This window comes from Dipodomys spectabilis, unplaced genomic scaffold (genome assembly GCF_019054845.1).
Source record: "Dipodomys spectabilis isolate Male_0828 unplaced genomic scaffold, ASM1905484v1 ptg000147l, whole genome shotgun sequence".
In the NCBI taxonomy this organism is placed as follows: Eukaryota; Metazoa; Chordata; class Mammalia; order Rodentia; family Heteromyidae; genus Dipodomys; species Dipodomys spectabilis.
In genome coordinates this window covers 17,099,335-17,117,324 of record NW_024870824.1, presented here as the reverse complement: position 1 = coordinate 17,117,324, position 17,990 = coordinate 17,099,335, and the positions used below count along the sequence as shown (strand labels likewise).

At 51.8% G+C, this 17,990-nt stretch overlaps 1 protein-coding gene across 2 annotated transcripts in view; it reads left to right on the top strand.

Moving 5' to 3' along the window:
• Window positions 1-7,450: 7,450 nt before the first annotated feature.
• Window positions 7,451-17,990, top strand: part of Camk2a (calcium/calmodulin dependent protein kinase II alpha) — a 65,219-nt gene continuing 54,679 nt past the window's right edge. The window contains exon 1 of one of the 2 annotated variants that reach the window (XM_042692041.1): window positions 7,451-7,638. In XM_042692041.1, the coding sequence (XP_042547975.1) occupies window positions 7,577-7,638 (62 nt within the window). In that variant the 5' untranslated portion in view covers window positions 7,451-7,576. The remainder of the gene's footprint in view (window positions 7,639-17,990) is intronic. The other variant, XM_042692040.1, reaches the window with a different exon arrangement.

Genomic DNA, 17,990 nt, shown 5'->3' with positions numbered 1-17,990 from the left:
TGTGCCCTCAGTGGCTGCGGTTTTAAGGGTGGTGGAAATAGCTGTGAAAAGAGAGCCTCTGAACCAATCACCTCTTTTGACCTGGGGTGTCATCCTTGTCCCCTGGACCTCAGTTTCCCTAGTTATAAATGGGGATGATGATCCTGGAGCTGCCTACCTCACAGAAGACTGGCCATGGTAATGGCTGAGGAGGTGCCTGTCACTTGATTAAAGTGTCATTCCACAGAGGCGAGGACACAGCACTGTGTGTGAGCACCTTTCTTGGGGCATGTGCATCCTTGGGCCCATACATGCATGGTTGTCTAGTGAATGGCAGAGCATGTGGCCATCCTGACCAGGAGTTAGGATTCATGGAAGCCCTGCCATAGATTTACTGTGTGACCTCAGGCAAGTCCCTGACCCTATCTGGGCCTCAGGAGTGTCCTGTGTACAGGATGATCTAAGAGCCCTTTCTACAGGGCCAGTCTGAGTGCTACTGTGTATGTGCATCTAGGGGGCTCAGCTAAGCGGTGGGGAGGAGAGGTGTGGGGGTTGCAAAGCCTACTTGCTGCCTAACACAGCTCCATCCGTACACTGCGCTCTGCATAGCTCCCTTCAGGTTCCAGTCGGCACAGTGTGTGTAGGCGAAGGCCCTGCTGTGAATTTTGAAAATAGTTATTTTTGTCACTGGCAAAGGAGGCCTGTTAGGACTCGTCAGCTTGTGGATGAGCAGGATGGGTGGGGTGGGATGGGATGGGTGCGGTGCAGTGGGGATTTGTCTGTTGGTGGCAAATTTGCATCCTCATGGCAGCAACTGAGTCCTGGAGCAAGGGTCTGGCCTGGCTTGCAGAGTGAGGAGACCATTGTGTTCTGGTTTTTTATTTTATTTATTTTTTCTTTTGTCATGTCCCTCATCTGGAGCCTTTCTCTGCCTCTGTAGTGTTGATACCTGACTGCCAGGGCAAAAGCTGGGGCTTGGCACAGGCCTCAGGGATCCAGGGACCCCAGCATCTTTACCAGCTCAGGAGAGAGGCTCTGAACAAGTCAGACTGTGAGCTGTCCACTTTGCCCGCTGCTCAGGATAATCCTGCTTGCTCCAGATGTTCACGCAAGGCCAACCAAATGTGTAGCCAGGGTTCCATGCAACTTCAGGCTTGTAGCATCTCATGGATGCTCCTCAGTGGCCTGCTGAGTTGATCTTGCCCAGGTTGCCCAAGCTCCAGCCCCAGCCTCCACTTCCTTTCTTATGGTGTCTGACTTTTAGGATCCAAGAGCAGGGCCATAAATAATCTTTCTGTGGTTCACTGGGGGCTCCAAGGTCTCTTCTTTGTGGCCAACCTGGCCCCAAACCGTGTAGACCAGGTGGGGATAAGCTGGTGTCTTGTCCCTAAAAAGGAAACATGGCCCCGTTCTCACCTGACTCAAGAGTCCTCCTCACCCCAGACACTGGCACGCAGTGAGCCCTGACTCAAACTTTGGCTTACAACCTGGTCCTGAGAGCAAGAAGCTGGCTCGGCTGGCTGTGGTGGAGGATCTCTCCTGGGACATTGTTCTGAGAGGTTCTGTCTAGCCATCTAGACTATTCATCTATCCTGGCCCTTTGTGCCAGGCCCCTGGCTGGCACTTCTGGGCATGTGCATTGACCAGCAGAGCCACTGAGGAGGAAAGAGGAGGGATGGCATCCAGGAGTCTGAGGAAGAGGGGCCCAAGATACCGGCTGGTGCCCTTTGCTTCTTCCTTGGCTGAGCCTAGTGGCAGCAGACCTGTTAGCTAGAGGGATTCCAGCCAGGTAACAGTCTGTCCCATGCTGGGTCCTTGCTGCAGAGAGCTGGGTTTGATGACTAGTCCTTCATAGCTGCCTAGGCAGTAGTTTCTGCTCTCAGTGCTCAGTGGCTTACTTAAGATGTAAGCAAGAACCCTTGCATGCCAAGAAGGGAGGAAACCCCAAGCAAGAGAAAGAGCATTGTTCTGGGAGCCAGGAACTCAGGGTTGTCCTCAGTGTCCCTGACTTGGTGCAGTTATGAAACAACAGTCTTCCCTCCCTTGGCCTTGATTCTTATCTGTGGGATCATGTTGGTTCTCTAGGCCTTCCCAACCCTGGTGGAGGCTTGCTGACCCAGGACAGGATTGCTGGAGTTGCTCAGATCCAGACCACATGGCCTTGGGTGGGTAGTTACTGTCACTGCCCATGTGTTTCTGTGAGCTCTAAAGAGAACAATATGCAGATTGCTTAGCACAGGGCCTGACTGAAATAGGATGGCTACTCTTTAGGTCCTTGAAAGCAAATAATGGGTATTTTGTCCCTACCTTCCTGGACAGAAGCAGAGACCCCACTGGGGGAGAAGACCTTGCCAGCTCACCTGTCACCAGGACTCTGATCCTCTAACTGCAGAACATGGCACACAGCCCCTGACTCAGCAGCCATCATCCTCTGTCTTCTGTCTCTCTTTGCTCTCTACTGTAGGGAGGAATTCTTCTGGGGGCACTTCAGAAGACAGTGCTGTCCCCAGACCCCTGCTTTCCCCCTCTGCTCTCAGTCTGGCACCACTCAATGTACAGCATTAATCCACTCACCCCTCATCCCGACCCTCGGCAGGATCGTTTCTCTCGTGGCCCACTTCCCCACTGATTCTGCACCATTGCTGCTGTTAATGGGACATGCCCCAGGAGGACCCTTCAGATGGCACGCTTTCTGTGGTCCCTGCGTGGCCCCTGTAGGACCCTGTGATGCATGTGAGCACACAAGTGATCTGTGGGAGGTAGGATTTGATTTGGCTGCCACAATGCCATCAGAACTCTGATCATCCACTCAGGAACTCAGCCAGATCTCCTGTCATCAAGCATACTTCCTGCTTGCATGCCAGCATGTCAGGCCTAACTCAGCAACCTCCAGGGCAGGCCATCTTCCCTCTTTTCATCCACTTCCCTCCCTCCATTCCTCCCCCCCCTCGGCCCCCCCACTAGCTTGTGCACACCAGCCTGTTTTGAGTACAGTGCACATGGTGCAGACAGGGGCACACGTGCCTGCCATGGCCCTGGGGACTGGGGCGTCTGGCAGGAACAATCCTCCTGATGCAATCATCAGCTCATTCAGCGCCACGCAGCCTGGCTAGCTCCTCATTGCTGGCCACAACCATGCACAGCTGCAGCCTTGCGGGTACAGGGAAATGGTGAGGTAGCAGCAGGCCTTCTCTGCAGGGTGGGGGTGTCCATCATGAGCAAGGCTAGAACCCCTACACTAGGCTGTAGAAGACTCAGGGGTCATTTACACTTATGTGTCAAGGAGGTGTCTTCCTCATCTTCCTCAATTTCTCCCTTTCCCCCTGTCCAGTGATTTCCATCATCAGATGGCCCCTGAGACCTGCCCATCCCCCAGCACCACATTCAAAGGGGAGAAAAGTGTCAGAGAGCAAGAAACAGAAAGGAGGGGAGATGGAACAAGAGCAGATGTGAGAGGGATTGGGTAGGGAGGACTGGGGAGGAAGGGAGACAAGGGAGTGGAGGAAGAAAAAAAGACAAGAAAGAGAAGGGAGAGTTGGAATGAGGAACAGCAGACAGGGTGCTGGGTGGGGCGAAAGCCTGAGTTGGCTCTGCCTCCCACTGGCACATTGATTTCCCTCATGATCTCTGTCAGAGGCAGGGAGGGAGTTGGCCATGTACACTTTCTCCATGCCATTGTGTGTGTGTGTGTGTGTGTGTGTGTGTGTGTATACTAGAGCTTGAACTCAGGACCTGGACCCTCTCCCTTAGCTTTTTTTGCTAAAGGCTAGCACTCTACCACTTGAGCCACACCTCCACATCCAGCGTTTTGCTGGTTAATTGGAGATAAGAATCTTGCCGATATTTCTGCTTAGGCTGGCTTCAAACCATGATCTTCAGATCTCAGCCTCCTGAGTAGCTAAGATGACAGGCTTGAACCACAGCACCTTCCCTCTATGACTTCAAATCATCCCCTAAAATGCTGCTAACTTCTGAACTGCTCTATTTCACCAGGAGAAGAGAGAGAAGGAATGGCAGTCAGGCTAGCTCCAGGCCAGGCAGGTCTATCACCTCCTTTGCTCAGAATGTTACATTTCTATTAATTCAGCCCTATGGCCATTTACTTATTATTTTAGTCATTCCTCCTGCCATGCTAAGGATTGAAGCCAAGTCCTCATGTGTGCTAGGCAAGTGCTCTAACATGGAGCTGCACACGCAACCCCTGTTTACTGATATTTTAGAGGGTACGGTATTCAAATTTACTGGTGTGTGTGTGTGTGTGTGTGTGTGTGTGTGTGTGCGCGCGCACGTGCACATGCATGCCAATCTTGGGGCTTGCACTCAGCATCTGGACTCTATCCTTGAGGTTTTTTGCTCAAGGCTAGTGCTCTACCACTTGAGCCACAGCTACACTTCCAGCTTTTTTGGTGCTTAATTAGAGATAAGAGTTTCACAGAATTTCCTGCCCAGATTGGTTTTAAACTACGATCCCCACATCTCAGCCTCTTGAGTAGCTAGAATGACAGGCATGAGCCACCAGCACCTGGCAGATTTTATTGATCTTTGAAGCAAAGTTATCATTTGGTTGGCACCTGATGAACTGGAGATCTTAGTGGCCTTTTCTTTTTCTAGCCCCGGGCTTTTGTTTTACAGGAATTTCTCATCTCAGCTGATGAGGCTAAGATAAGGTAATGCTCCAACCTTGATCTCAACTCCAGTAAACAGCACTCCATAGTGCTAAGGCTTGGCATCAGGGTGTGCTCACATGGCTCAAAGAAGACAGAGAGAGAAAGACCTGAGGCCCTCTGTGATGACAGCTCCCTTGGATTGTGCACATACAGCAGGCTAGCCACTGTGGTTCAGTCATTTAATCCCCAGAGATAGAGAATTAAATTAGGTAGAGAATTTTTTTTTAAACCGGTCATGGGGCTTGAACTCTGGGCCTGGGCGCTGTCTCTCAGCTCTTTAGCTCAAGGCGAGCACTCTACCACTTGAGCCACAGCACCACTTCTGGTTTTCTGAGTGGTTAATTGGAGATAAGAGTCTCAAGGACTTTCCTGCCTGGATCTCAGCCTCCTGAGTAGCTAGGATTACAGGCGTGAGCCACTGGCACCTGGCAACTAGGGGATATTATTACCCAGTTTTACATATGAATAAACTGAGGTCCAGAGAAGTTAGGACGCTCATCCAAAATCACCCAGCCTATAAGCCATGCAGCAGTTAAATGACTGAGCACTGCGTTGACTGGGCCATGGCTGGGGTCTCCAGGACACTGAGGCTGTTGGCAGCATTTCCATATATGGAGGCCAGGGTGATGAGACAGCCTGGAGTCAGTTGAGAGGGTCTGGGTAAGGAGCACAGCAGTGCTGCCTTCCCCACTCCCCACGGCCCCCTCCTTCCTCTAGCTTGGCCGTGGTGTTCTGTGCCCTGCCTGCTGCCCACCAGCTGCGCGGCCCCCGAGCACGGGCCTCTCCACTCTGCCTCTGAATTGCCACGTTGGCGTCAGAAGCGGGAAGCATATTGTGTACAGAAACAAAACGGAGTGGTTTTTGCTTTTTCTGAAGGTGGTAATGGTGCAATTAGTGGCTAAGCATCACCCTCCTCCCTTGCTGCCTCTCTCCTTCCCCTCCATACCCTCCCTCTTCCTCCCAGGAGAAGCGGCTGATGGAGAGCTCACTCCTTCTTCTCCCAGACAGAGGGGCAGAGACCCCTGGGAGGTGTCCAGGGCCCCCAGGATGAACTTGATGGAGCTGGAGAATACTCAGAGGCACACAGTGTATCCTGCCTGCAGGGGATCTACCAGGCCACTTTTCTTGAGCGGAGGGTTAAGCCATAGTGTGGGAATGATTGTGGTCCCTCTAAATCTTCCTTTTCCTCTTCTAGAAATTGAAACACGACCTTATGCTTGCCTATCCCCAAGGCCTTCATGACCTTTAGGCCACTCCATCTTTGCAGCCTTCCTCTGATTAAGAAGAAGATTGATTCCCCTATTATTAAAAAAAGGGAAGAGGAGCTGGAGATTGGAGCTAGTGGCTCATACATATAATCCCAGGTATTCAGGAGGCTGAGACCTGAGGATCACACTCTGAAGCCAGCTTAGACAGGAAAGTCCATGAGCTCCTAATCTTCAATTAATCACCAAAAAGCCATAAATGGATCTGTAGCTCAAGTGGTAGAGCACTAGGCTTGTGCACAAAAGGGCCAAGGCCCTCAGGACTGGAGAAATGAACAACAACAAAAAAAAAAACCCCAAAACAACAAAAAAATCTCTGGAGGTTCAAAGAGGCCAATGCTTGCCTAGAGTTGGTTACACAGCTATGCCTAGAGTTGGTTACACAGCTAGTAAATGGCAGAGCAGAACTTGAATTAAAATCTTTAGTCTTAAACTCCAGTTCCTTTTCTTCTTAACTACCTCCCCCACCCCCTGGTCCTGGGTGAAATAGCCATAGGAATGGCTAGTGACCTGGAGAAGAGAGGTTGGTAGGGAAGGTGCTCAGAGAATTTGGGAATGAAGACTTCAAGGCAAGCAGGTGCATGCCACTGGCCAAGCCCTGCATAGGCAGGGCTGTGTGCATGCCATTGCAGCTGCCTCTTGCTTCTTTTACCTTGCCTTGAAGCACAAGCAGAAACTAGGACATGGGCCCCAGGAGACCAGATCTTCAGGTCCCTCTGGGAGCCTGAGTGGGGGAGAGGCCTTGGAAGAGGTCTCAGGAGGGGCCTGACGGTCATGGCTGTGAGAGATGAAGAAGAGCAGAGTCCTGGGGTCTTTTCTGCAGTCTCCTCCAAGATAGAGTGACACTGAACAGTGATAAAGGTGGCAAAAACTGAGGTAGAGGACAAACCAACCAGACAAAAAGGCCACAGAGAGGATCACAGACAGTTTCAGAGGAGAGAGAGGGAGAGAGAGAAGGGGGAAAAAAGAGAGGGTATCCTGATGAACTGGTCATCATTTCCCTGTAAACCTTAGAGCCCAGCTGTTGCCAGGGCAACGGGGCAATACCTGTCTCTCCAGAGGAGATGAAGTTGCCAGGGTAACTGCATCCTGTCTTTCCTGAGGACCATCCCAAAATGTGGCATCCACTGGCCGTTACTATAGCAACTGCCTCTTTGCCCCACTTAATCCCATCCCATTTGCTAGATCGGCTCCATAGTTGGAGATGGGGGAGGTGAGAAGAGAGATTACTTGGAGACTAAGTTTGTTCTACTCTGTCTTTCTTTTCTACCTCCCCTCAACCCCTAACCCTCGGGGGGTGCTGGGTCCACCGCCCCCGGACGCATGCAGTCCTGTGGTATTATGTGCGGTAGGTAGGGCCAGGGCGACTGGGAGCAGGTTTCACAGTGGAAGGCAGGCAGGTGTTGGGGAGGCAGTTACCGGGGCAACGGGAACAGGGCGTTTCGGAGGTGGTTGCCATGGGGACCTGGATGCTGACGAAGGCTCGCGAGGCTGTGAGCAGCCACAGTGCCCTGCTCAGAAGATCCAGGCTCTTCAGTCAAGCCAGTTCTTCATTCGCACTCGGCAGCACGGGCAGGCGAGTGGCCCTTGGTTCTGGAAGCAGGGCAGCAGTATTCTAGTCCTGGTCCTCCATCCTCCAGCCTCGCCTGCCCACCCAGTGCTAGCATGGCCACCATCACCTGCACTCGCTTCACGGAAGAGTACCAGCTCTTCGAGGAACTGGGAAAGTGAGTTGCGCCTCAGGGAGTCCTGGAGGGTGAAGAGGGTCAGCCTCTTGGGTGGGCTGAGGGTGTGCCTGCAAGGCTCAGAGCTCTCTGGCATATAGTGGCAGGCAGGCTGCATGGTTTGGGGGTGCTTGCATGTGCACAGGATGTCCACATTCAGGCATAGAGACATTTGTGAGTGCAGATGTGCCAAGCTAGCAGGAGAGATGTGTATATAAAGGGGACAGGTTGGCAGTTATGTTAGCATGCACACAAGTACACACGACCTGGGCACACAGAAATTCTTAGAAACTCAGGGGTAAAAAGGGCTTCTCCTCACTCAGCTGGGTTCAATAGAGTCTCTTCTGTACTTGTATCCCTCTAATGATGGAGAGCTCACTATATTCTAGGTAGGATGCTGATTGTGCAGCCACTGTGCAGATTGCTAACTTCATCCTGTAAGCACATCCCCTCCCTCTTTCTGTCTCCTACCATGAGCAAGGGCACTGGTGCAGGAGGGGTTAAAATACCAGTGGCTGGTGTTAAGAGGAGGGGAAGGGCAATCTGCAGGCTATGGTGGGGTTGTGTACATAAGCTGTGGTCCAGTGGCAAAGTTGCTCATTTTGTTATGCCCCTGATGTTAATGCAAGAAAGATCAGAGGTCCAGAAGAGAGGAAACCTTGGGGTGACCCAGTGAGGTGCGAGTGCCTGTTGGGAGAAGATTGCTAGATGCCCATAAGCAGGCTGGTAGAAGGTCCTGGGATGGATCAAGGGTTGGGCACAGTTTAGAGGTGGAGTGTGCTCGTGTCAAAAGGAGCACCAGTGTCCTTCTGGGTCCTGCTGGAGCGGCAGGAGTTGGGGGACAGGGGGCCTGCATGCGGATGCCAGGTCTGGATGTGCGTGCACCAAGGGGTTGATATGTGCTGCTATAAATGACTCAAGGGGAGTCGATCGTGTTGTATAAGAACCGACTCTGAGCTACACTCATTGAAAAGAAGTGTACCAATATTCATATGTGTGCACCAGGAAGAGATGTTTGTGTAAAGCTTATAAATACAAGTGTGCCCAGCAGAGATATTTGTGTGTGCAAGCGGACAGGATGTGCTGTTGGCTAGCTCGCATGGGTGTGAAGGATGCGCACATATCACTGTGTGTGCACATCTGTGGCAGGTCACAGCTGTGTATGCACATCAGGAGGCACATGTGTGTGAGGCTTGGGGTGTGTCAGAGCTCACACATGAGACTGGACACAGTGGTGACTCTGTGTGCACATCTGGGTGAAAACTGGGAGCACGCACACAGGAAGGCATTAATGTGAGCATGTGAGTGTGTATGCGTGTGTTCATATATGAGTCCTGGACTCCAGGACTTATATGTATGTTGTACATATATGTGAGCTCATGCTGGTATCTGCATATGTGTGGGAGGTAGACCCATGGCCGTTTAAGCTGAATTCCTGCACACACACACACACACACACACACACACACACACACACACACTTGTACAACCAGCCTATCCCCAAACCTACACACACAAACACACACTTGTTCCCTTGTGCAGACACATACTCTTGCACAGATGTGTGTTCATTCTTGTCTGCAGACTTCCTGCCTTTCTAAGTCTGTCTTTGTGCTGAAGGTGAGGGCAGGGATGTATTTAGGGCTGCTGACTTGGGCTGTCCCTTAAACTTTAACCAGGAACCCTCTCCATCTAACATCCATTATCCACCAAGAGTTCAATAATCCCCTGAATAGCCAGGAGCTGTCCTTCAGGAAGATACTCAGGCTGGGTCCTGGCAGGAGTGCGTCACAGAGCCCGGAGAGGAGTGAGGATGTGACTCAAGTATGCAAAGTGAGAACAAAGTGCTGTTTTGGCCAGGGAGGAGATGGGTATCATCAGGTTTGGGTTTAGTAAGGTGACTTGCAGAGAGATCTTCGGTAAGCCTGTCCAGCCCCTAGGGTAGGAATAAAACTTCAAGGGAGAGGATGCTGTGCATGGCCACAGCAGGAAAACTGAGGGTAGCAGGCATAACCAGGCCTCATCCAATCAATTTCAGACCTCTTCCTTCCAGAACTATCAGTGCTCTTAACCTTTTTTAGGTCACAAATTCCTCCAGGAATCTGATGAAAGTCTAAATTGACATTCCCCAGGAAAAAAAAAATGCACAAGCCTACAAAATGTTACATGCAGTGTCAGAAGACTGCAGGACCTCAGGAGGCTGTGTGTGTGGGCCCAGGGTGAAGGCTGCTTGTATTGGAGAGAAGGGGCCGAGGTGGCTGGCAGAGCGTCTGCGTTACAGAAGCCACGGCTTGTCATGGAGCAGGCCTGCGACTCCTGCTCAGCACAACAGCTTCTGTCTGAGCATCCAGGAGGGCAGGGAGAGGTGGCCCCACCCTACCCTCAGCCCTATGGTGTTGGCTGCAACACCCACCTGCAAACTGGAGACAGAAAGGGATGTTGGGATTAAATGAGATGGTACGTGTGATGCCTCGAGTCTGGTGCGTGCATAGTGGGTCTCAAGCTGGCATTGCTGCTGGGGTGGATACTGTCCTCAAGGATGGAGCAGAGTTAGAGAGGCCTTCTAGATCCATCTGGAGCTTTCTAGATGTTTACCTTTTGCCTGAGCTGGCAGGGAGGCTCCAGATCCTCTTCTGTGGGGGAGGCTTTGAAGATGCCTGCAGGCTTTACCCTTCCATTGATGGTCCCTGAACCTCCCAGCCAGTATACTACCATCCTCATGCAGAGGCTGAATCCCTTTCCAGCGCCCACCCCAGATACCCACACAGTGACTAGGGGCCGATTTAAAAGGGGACATGAGGACCTTTGTCTCTAGCAGGGGTGTGGACTGGCAGGCTGCAGGAGGAACGATGCTCTGAAGCTCCCTAGAGTCCCACCTGGTGAGTTCTGGCTTGTCATGGCGGAGCTTCCAGAAGTCCAGGGTAAGGCTCACTATGTTAGGATGAACAACCAGCATGGGCTGTGGCTGCAGGGGACCTGTGCAAGAGGTTCTGGGGCTTCTACATGCTACCAGACTGCGGGGCCCCTGAAGAGCCAAGAATTTGATTCCAGATCCATTAATGGGTTAGGATGCCGCCCCCCCCCCTTTAAATTTAGTTTTATTGTCAAGGTGATGTTCAGAGGGGTTACAGTTACATACATAAGGTAGTGAGTACATTTCTTGTCAAATTTGTTACCCCCTCCCTCATTTTTCTCCCACTTTCCCTCCTCCCCCCAATCTCCCCCCCGCCCACAAGTTGTACGGTTCATTTACAATGTATTGTCTTGTGAGTGTCACTGTTGCATTGATATACCCTTTGGGCCCTCTTTTAAGGCAAAGAGATGAGCTCTCTCCCTCTTCCCCCAATTCTCCTCCTTCCCTGGAATGCAAGGGTGAAGCCTGAACCCTAGGAGTGTGAATTTGCTTAGAAGTGGTTTAGATCCTAGCTCTAGCAGGGCAGAGTGGACTGGGACAGCCAGGCCATGGCTCCCAGCACACTCAGTCTTATCTGATGTTTCGAATCCCTGAGAAAGCCAGGAATTCTGGGGTTGATGGAGGTGTGTGGGGGAGACAAGGACTCAGGAAGGGGGTCAGGAGGAGAAGGGGAAGGGGGAGTCAGCATCCTCCTGTCTTTGCTATTTCCTGGGCTGTTGGTCTGCCCCCGCTTACAGAGGTTAGAGAGGCAAAGAATTGCCCTGCAGCCTCGGGTAATCACTGGGCTGAACAGAAAGAGCCTCAGAAGGAGATTGTTACTTGAGAGAGGCAGAGAGAAGGAGGAGAGAGCTCAACCCACTCTTTTCTCTCTAGAAACAAGGATCTGAAATTGACTCAGGCAGCACTGGTGAGGGGAAGCTGGTGTCACTGGTTAGCCACAATGACAGAGGGAGGAGAAGGCTGGATGCCAAGCTGAGCTCTGTGCCCCACTGGGAGCCTCCTGTCCTGCACCATCCGTGACTGGGCTGTTGAGGGGTGACCTAGGGCATCTAGGGATGACCAGAGGCAGCACCCACACTAGGGGTCAGGTCCTGGTGCTTAAGCCCTCTCTTGGAACTTAACTTGAGTAGAATTACTTAGCCTTCCTGCTCTTCGCTGGCAAGCCATTAGGAGAAAGTTGGGCAGTGTCTATTGGAGATACAATTCTGAAGTGCTGTGCCCCACCCAAGGACAGCACAGTGTATCTGGATTCTGCTACTAGTCACTTTTCCCACCTTCAGCACTGCAGGCTGGGAGGAGCGGCTCCGCCCTGTCCACAGCTCATCCCGAGGGAGGTGGGTGGGACTTGTTCATCCGTCTTACAGATGAGCAGACCAGGGCTGGAGGAAATAGAGGGCATCTTGGGGCATGGTGACCAGGCCGCTAGCACCAGTCTTCTCAGGGACGTTTCTGAGCAGGGGTCATCTGGTACTGTGCTAGAGGATATCTTCCCTCTTGACCATGAGCAAGGGAAGAGGGGGTAGAGACCTTTAGGGATGCGTGCCTCTGTGTGTGTGTGTGTGTGTGTGTGTGTGTGTGTGTGATTGGGGAGAGGGGGGCTTAGAGCTTTCTCCTTCCTTCTCTCTTCCTTTCTTCCCTCCTTCCCTCCTTCCCTTCCTCCCTCCCTCCCTCCCTCCTTCTCTCCCTCTCTCCCGCCCTCTCTCCTTTCTCTCTCTCCTTTCTCTCTCTCTCTCCTCTCTCTCTCTCTCTCTCTCTCTCTCTTTTTCTTTCTGTGTGCTGGTCTTGGGCTTGAACTCAGGGCCTGCACATTGTCCCTGGTGCTGTTCCCTTGTACTCTAGGCTAGTGCTCTACCACTTGGAGCCACAGCTCTATTTCTGGCTTTCTAGTAGCTAACTGGAAATAATAGTCTCATGGACTTCCCTGCACAGGCTGGCTTTGAACCGCTATCCTTAGATCTTAGCCCCTGAGAAGCTAGGATCACAGTTGTGAACCACCAACAGCCAGGATTCTGCCTTGAAATTTTCTAATCAGGACTCTGCCTTGAAAGCTTCCTGGGCTACCTTGAGCGAGTCACTTGCCCTTTGTGTGCCTCAATGTAACCATCTGTACAATAGGAGTCACGTCTCTGGGGCTACCCCATTGGAGTTGCTATGCTACTCTCTGCAGACTCCTGCAGAGAACATAGGAAGCTATAGACCCTAGCAAGTGTCCATGCATTGCACAGATGGACGAAAGCCCATGGAGGGCAGATTTGTCCAAAGCCACAGAAGGAGGCAATGGCCAGGCCAGGGCTGAGAGGCCATGATATGCAAGGACCAGAAGCCAAAGGTTGTGAGATGGGGAAGCAGGACCCGGGGTGGGGGATATAGGAGCAAGGGAAGGGACAGCCTTTCCAGGCTCTCCCTGCAAGCCAGCAGAGTGGCAGGCAGACACATGTTCTGGTGCATGCCGCAGCCCTCCACCCCCGCACAGCCGCCCCCGCACAGGCTGAGCCACACTGACACTCCAAGAGCCTCCCTCCTTGCCTCCCTCCTGCTTCCCTCCACACTGGCACTGCTGCCAGCCATACCTGTAGTCTGGGTCTGAGAGCAGCCCCTCAGAGCACCACACAAGCATGTACCTTCCTGTGGGTGCACACGTGCAGGCACACACACACACGCACGCACGCACACACGCATGCACACACATGCACATGCACAGATGCATGCAGGCTAGCCCCTACAGGACACAGAGCACAGGTTCCTCCTTCAGCTCAGGTTCAGAAAGAAGATACCAGCTTGCTTCTTGGCTCTTTTGTTTTCTCTGTCTCTCTCTCTGTCTCTGTCTCTCTGTCTCTCTCTCTCTCTGTCTCTCTCTCCATCTTTCCAGTCTCTCTGTCTCTCTCTTTCCCACTTCTGGTCTCTGAGCAAGCCCTCTGCCTGAGCCCATCCTGTCCCACGTACAGGCTGCCCATGGCCTGACTTCCTCCGAGCTTTTCCACAGGAACTCCCCACCACAGGTGAACATAGTGCCACCCACCCACCGAGCTCCACCTCTAGCTCTCTAGGTCCCCGTGGGGCATGGCTGTCCCCTGTGCCGTCAAGTGGGGTCTGGAGGTCAGGGCCACTTTCTGAGCTGGAGAAGGTTGAGGATCTTACGACCTTGGGCTCTAGGGGAAGAAGACTTCTGCAATCCTTGCAGCCATCCCACAAGTATTTCCTGAGCAGGTTTTCTGGTCCCAGCTCTAGTCTGAGATCAGCACACAGCACAGGCAGAACTTTCTGTTGTCTTCTGTCCTCATGGGGCGCACAATCTGACACAAAGATGTTGTACATTAATTAAACCACTTCAGAAATTATTACTTAAATGCGACTGTGTAGAGCTGATGAGCACAAATATGAGCTTGAAAGAGACCTCTACTAATGGGATGAGGGAGGTATCAGGGAGGGCTTCCCTGAGGAAGTGGCAATGGGGACTGGAACTGAGTAAGAGTTCCCTGGAGGGAGGTGTGTGCATACGTGTTCTTGAGAGTGGGAACAGCTCAGGCAAAGGCTCTGAGTGTTTCCGGGTAGCATGTCAGCCCTGAGAGGATCTAGGGCCTCATTTTCCTCTGGCCTGCACAGCCTGCCCCGCAACTCCCAGACCATGAGTCTTAGAGGAATATGAAAAGTCTGTCATCTAGGGCAAGTGGGGGACAGGTGAAGGCTGGAGGCCAAACAAGTGCCAGGGAAAGAGGGCCTTTATGAGGAGGAAGGGCCCGGGGAAGGGACTTTTCTCTCCCCCTAGGCCTTCAGGGATGGACCCAGAGAGAATAGCAATGGTGACACATAGGTAAGAGAGGTGGATTTTACTTTGGAGCTGCTCTTTTGTCCCACAGATGTCCACAGCCGATGGAGATGGTTGGTGGTGGGGTAGTAGGCAAGTTCACAACTCTAGCCTCCTGGGTGCCCTCCTGTTCCCACATCTCTCCCTTTACCTAGCAAGACACTGACAGCAAGAATGAAGCGGCAGATGCATATTGCAAGGCCAGGACAGCCTCAGTTCACTCAGAATATCCAAAGGACCAATGCTATTATTTTATGGATGAGGATGGGAGGTCCAGAGAGAGCAAGGGCTACATCCAAGGTCATGCAGGTCAGAGACCCAGAATTGAGTCCTTTCCAGTGCATGACTTATAGCACCTGGGGCCTCTCTCTCTGAGGCAGGGACCCCTAGAAGCCTCTGGGGTGTGCACCCTGGACAGGCAGGCCAAGCAGCCATCAGAGGCTGGGAAGATAGCCTTTCCTCTGCCTCTCCCTGCTCCGGCCCCGCTGCTAAGCATTGCCAATAATTTTCTATTCCTTCCATTATGTTTTTCCTTCTTTGTAACCCATTCAAGAAAAGCCATGTGCAGCCAAAACAAGGAATATGTTGGAACTTCTGTTGGTTCAATGTTCCCTGCAGCAAACAGAATCTTCCGGTTCTGAGGCCTTCTGTGTCCCCTGTGAGACTTCTGCTGGGTTGGCGTCAGGGCCGGGGGTGCAGGACAGCTCGTGCCCACAACATCTTCTGGAGTCAGGGAGTGGGTGGCACCGCAGCAGCAGGCAGGAGGGGAGAGGCTCGGTTTCGGCTCTGATCACAGAGCTGCGGCAGCAAGCGGGTACGATGAGAGAGGAAGGCATCCACCCGGAGCCGGCCCAGCTCCTCTCATCTATCTGTCATTTGGCATAGCTCTGCTTTGTTTGCATGTTATTAGAAGAACCCATTGTTTTAAAAGGAAATAAAGTTAAAAAGGAAGAGGAACAGTTCATATTTCTTATTAATATTTGAGTTGCCAGATGGGCAAACTGAGTCTCCAAAGGATTGAAGTTGCCTGAGGAGTTCAGAATCAAGTGTGGTAGAAACACCTGGTGTGGGAATTTTCCTTTTGATTCCAAAGGATCCTGCCTGGCTCTAGCTTTTGAGCTGTTTGGAGAATTAGGAGCCTTCTGAGGTTCCTAGGTAAGCTAAGACCATTCTTCCTGCCAGCACACACTCTTCTTCAAACACTTGGAATGCTGTCTGCTTCCCACAGGACTCCCTACCCTAAAGTCCAGCTGTGGGCCCCTCTGATCCCAGAGTGTGGATAACAGAAAAGTAATGGACTCTGAGATGGTAATCGGGGTTCAAGGTCCTGGCTCTCAGCTTGCATGCAACCTGGGGGTAGATCTCCATGGTAACCTGAGGGCTATGTCTCCATGGTAACCTGAGGGGTAAATCACCATGGTAAGATACTATTGGGCATGCCAGTGTCTGATAAAGCCTGACATGGAACGCTGCTTTGTGTCAACCCTGGCCTTTTCCCTTCCTTGAGAAGTTCTAACTTTGCCTGTTCTTGGTATCTCCTGGGTGGTGAGATCCGCTCGCTGGGATTATGAATTATTGAGATCAACGTGTCCCAACATGTTGACAATCCTGACAGGCAGCAAGTCTGTCTGCTCAGGACCAGGGACCTTCTGATATCACCCCCAGCTCATCTCACAGAGGTAGAATGCTTCATGTGTCTTCACAGACAGGTTTGAATGGGAGAAGCCTGCTATGTGAAATCCAGGTGAGAGGATGAGTAGAAGCTCAGCATATGGGACTAGACTTCTGGGGACAGGCATAGTCAATGGATAGATTTCAATTCAGTGGCATGGTCAGTGGCTTGAACCCTTTGGGAGCCACCGACTCCTTTGTGAAGTTGGTGAACAATATACATCCTTTGCCCAGAACAATGCACAGACACAAAAATCATATCTATATTTGTGCCTGTCCTGGGACTTGAACTCAGGACCTGGGCATTGTCCTTGAGCTTTTCTGTTCAAGTCTAGAGTTCTACTGCTTGAGCCATTTGGTAGTTAATTGGAGATACGAGTCTCAAGGGCTTTCATGTCTGGGCTGCCTTTGAATCATGATCTTTCTGAGTAGCTAGGATTACAGGTGTGAGGTACCAGCACTGGGCTCATTTTGATATATTTTTGAGTGGATTCACAAATGCCCAGAATCTCTCCCAGAGGAACCAGCTAATAGCCCCTGGTCCTGGGAATGAAGAGGGAAGTAGTAAGAGGAAAGGTAGAGAGAGAATAGGATAGGGAGGGGGAAAGAATGAGGAGTGGCTTCCCAGAAGCAAAGAGTCTCAGAGGTAGGTTGTCAGTGGGCCAAATGCCAGCAGATATGGTGCAGACGTGGCAGATTAGGCCCAAGTTGACTACCTGGGGATTGGGGGAAGGGAAGCATTGGGTGGGCAAGCCTGGCACAAGTATTTCTTCCATGGAGCTGGGGGAGGCGGAGGGTGGCAACCAGATTGTGGTGGGTTCATGGAGTGTGGGAGGTGGGAAGAGGAGGCGGCGGATGTCGGACATTTGTTCTGGAAGTTTGGCAGCAAATAGGAAGGGAAGAAGGAAGCAGCCAGGCTGCTGGGTCGAGAAGAATGCTCTTAATTGTTTTATTTGGTGGGTGGGGAGAGGGCTGTTTGGATAAACAGCCTAGAAAGAGAAGACCCTGAAGTCTGTAAGAAGTGCAGACAATCAGACTGAAAGGGGTCCAGAATGCAGGGACCGTTCGTGAGTGAGCCATCCCCAGAAGGCCACCAAATTCTCTGCAGAGATGCACGTACCTCCTGAGCTCCGAAGGAATGGGGAAAGGTTTCACTACAGGCAATTGGCAGTGACCCATCTTGGGTTTCAGGGACCAGTCACAAATGATCCAGGAGAAAATAGGACTGGGGCTCTTTACCGCTTTTTCCATTGGGGAAACTGAGGTCCAGCAGCATAAACCAGCTGCCAGCCAAGTTGAATAAGAACTCTGGTCTTCTGAATCCTCCCCCAGGGCGCTGCCTGAAAGCCATGTTAACCCTTGCAGGAGTTCCAGGCTAGAGAAGGCAATGCCCCTTGTGGCTGACAGCCTGCCAGACAGACAGCAAGCAATGTCCCAGTGTGAATCTTTCTCTTCACAGCCCATTAGTGCATTCCCACATTCTCAGCCACTCAGTGAATCCACTATGGCTCTGCCCTCTTGTTGTTGTCTGGGATGCGGTCCCCACCTGCCTCCTCCCTGGCTCAAGTCTACCCAGGTCCATTTTGTTTCTGATGATGCTAGTTGCTCTCATCCCCTTGAACATAATGATGCCCATACAAGGCATTGTGTCTCGAGCATTCACTGTACTCCAGGGACTCCACTAAGCTCATTGCCTCCCTTATTATCTCATTGGATCCCTGAAGCAACTGCTCAGGGTAGAGGACTCTTATTGTCCACATTTTACAGGAGGAGGAAACAGGCAGACTAAGGTGAAGTGCCTTGCTAGTAAGTGGCTGAACCATAATTTGAACTCTGGCTGGGCTGGTCCATAAGAGCCTGCTCTTACCCACTCAGAACTGCCTTCTCCAACACAGTGGGCAGTGACCACATACAGCTACCTAAAGGAAGTAAAATTAAAATTCTGGTCTGCAGCCCCACTCACTA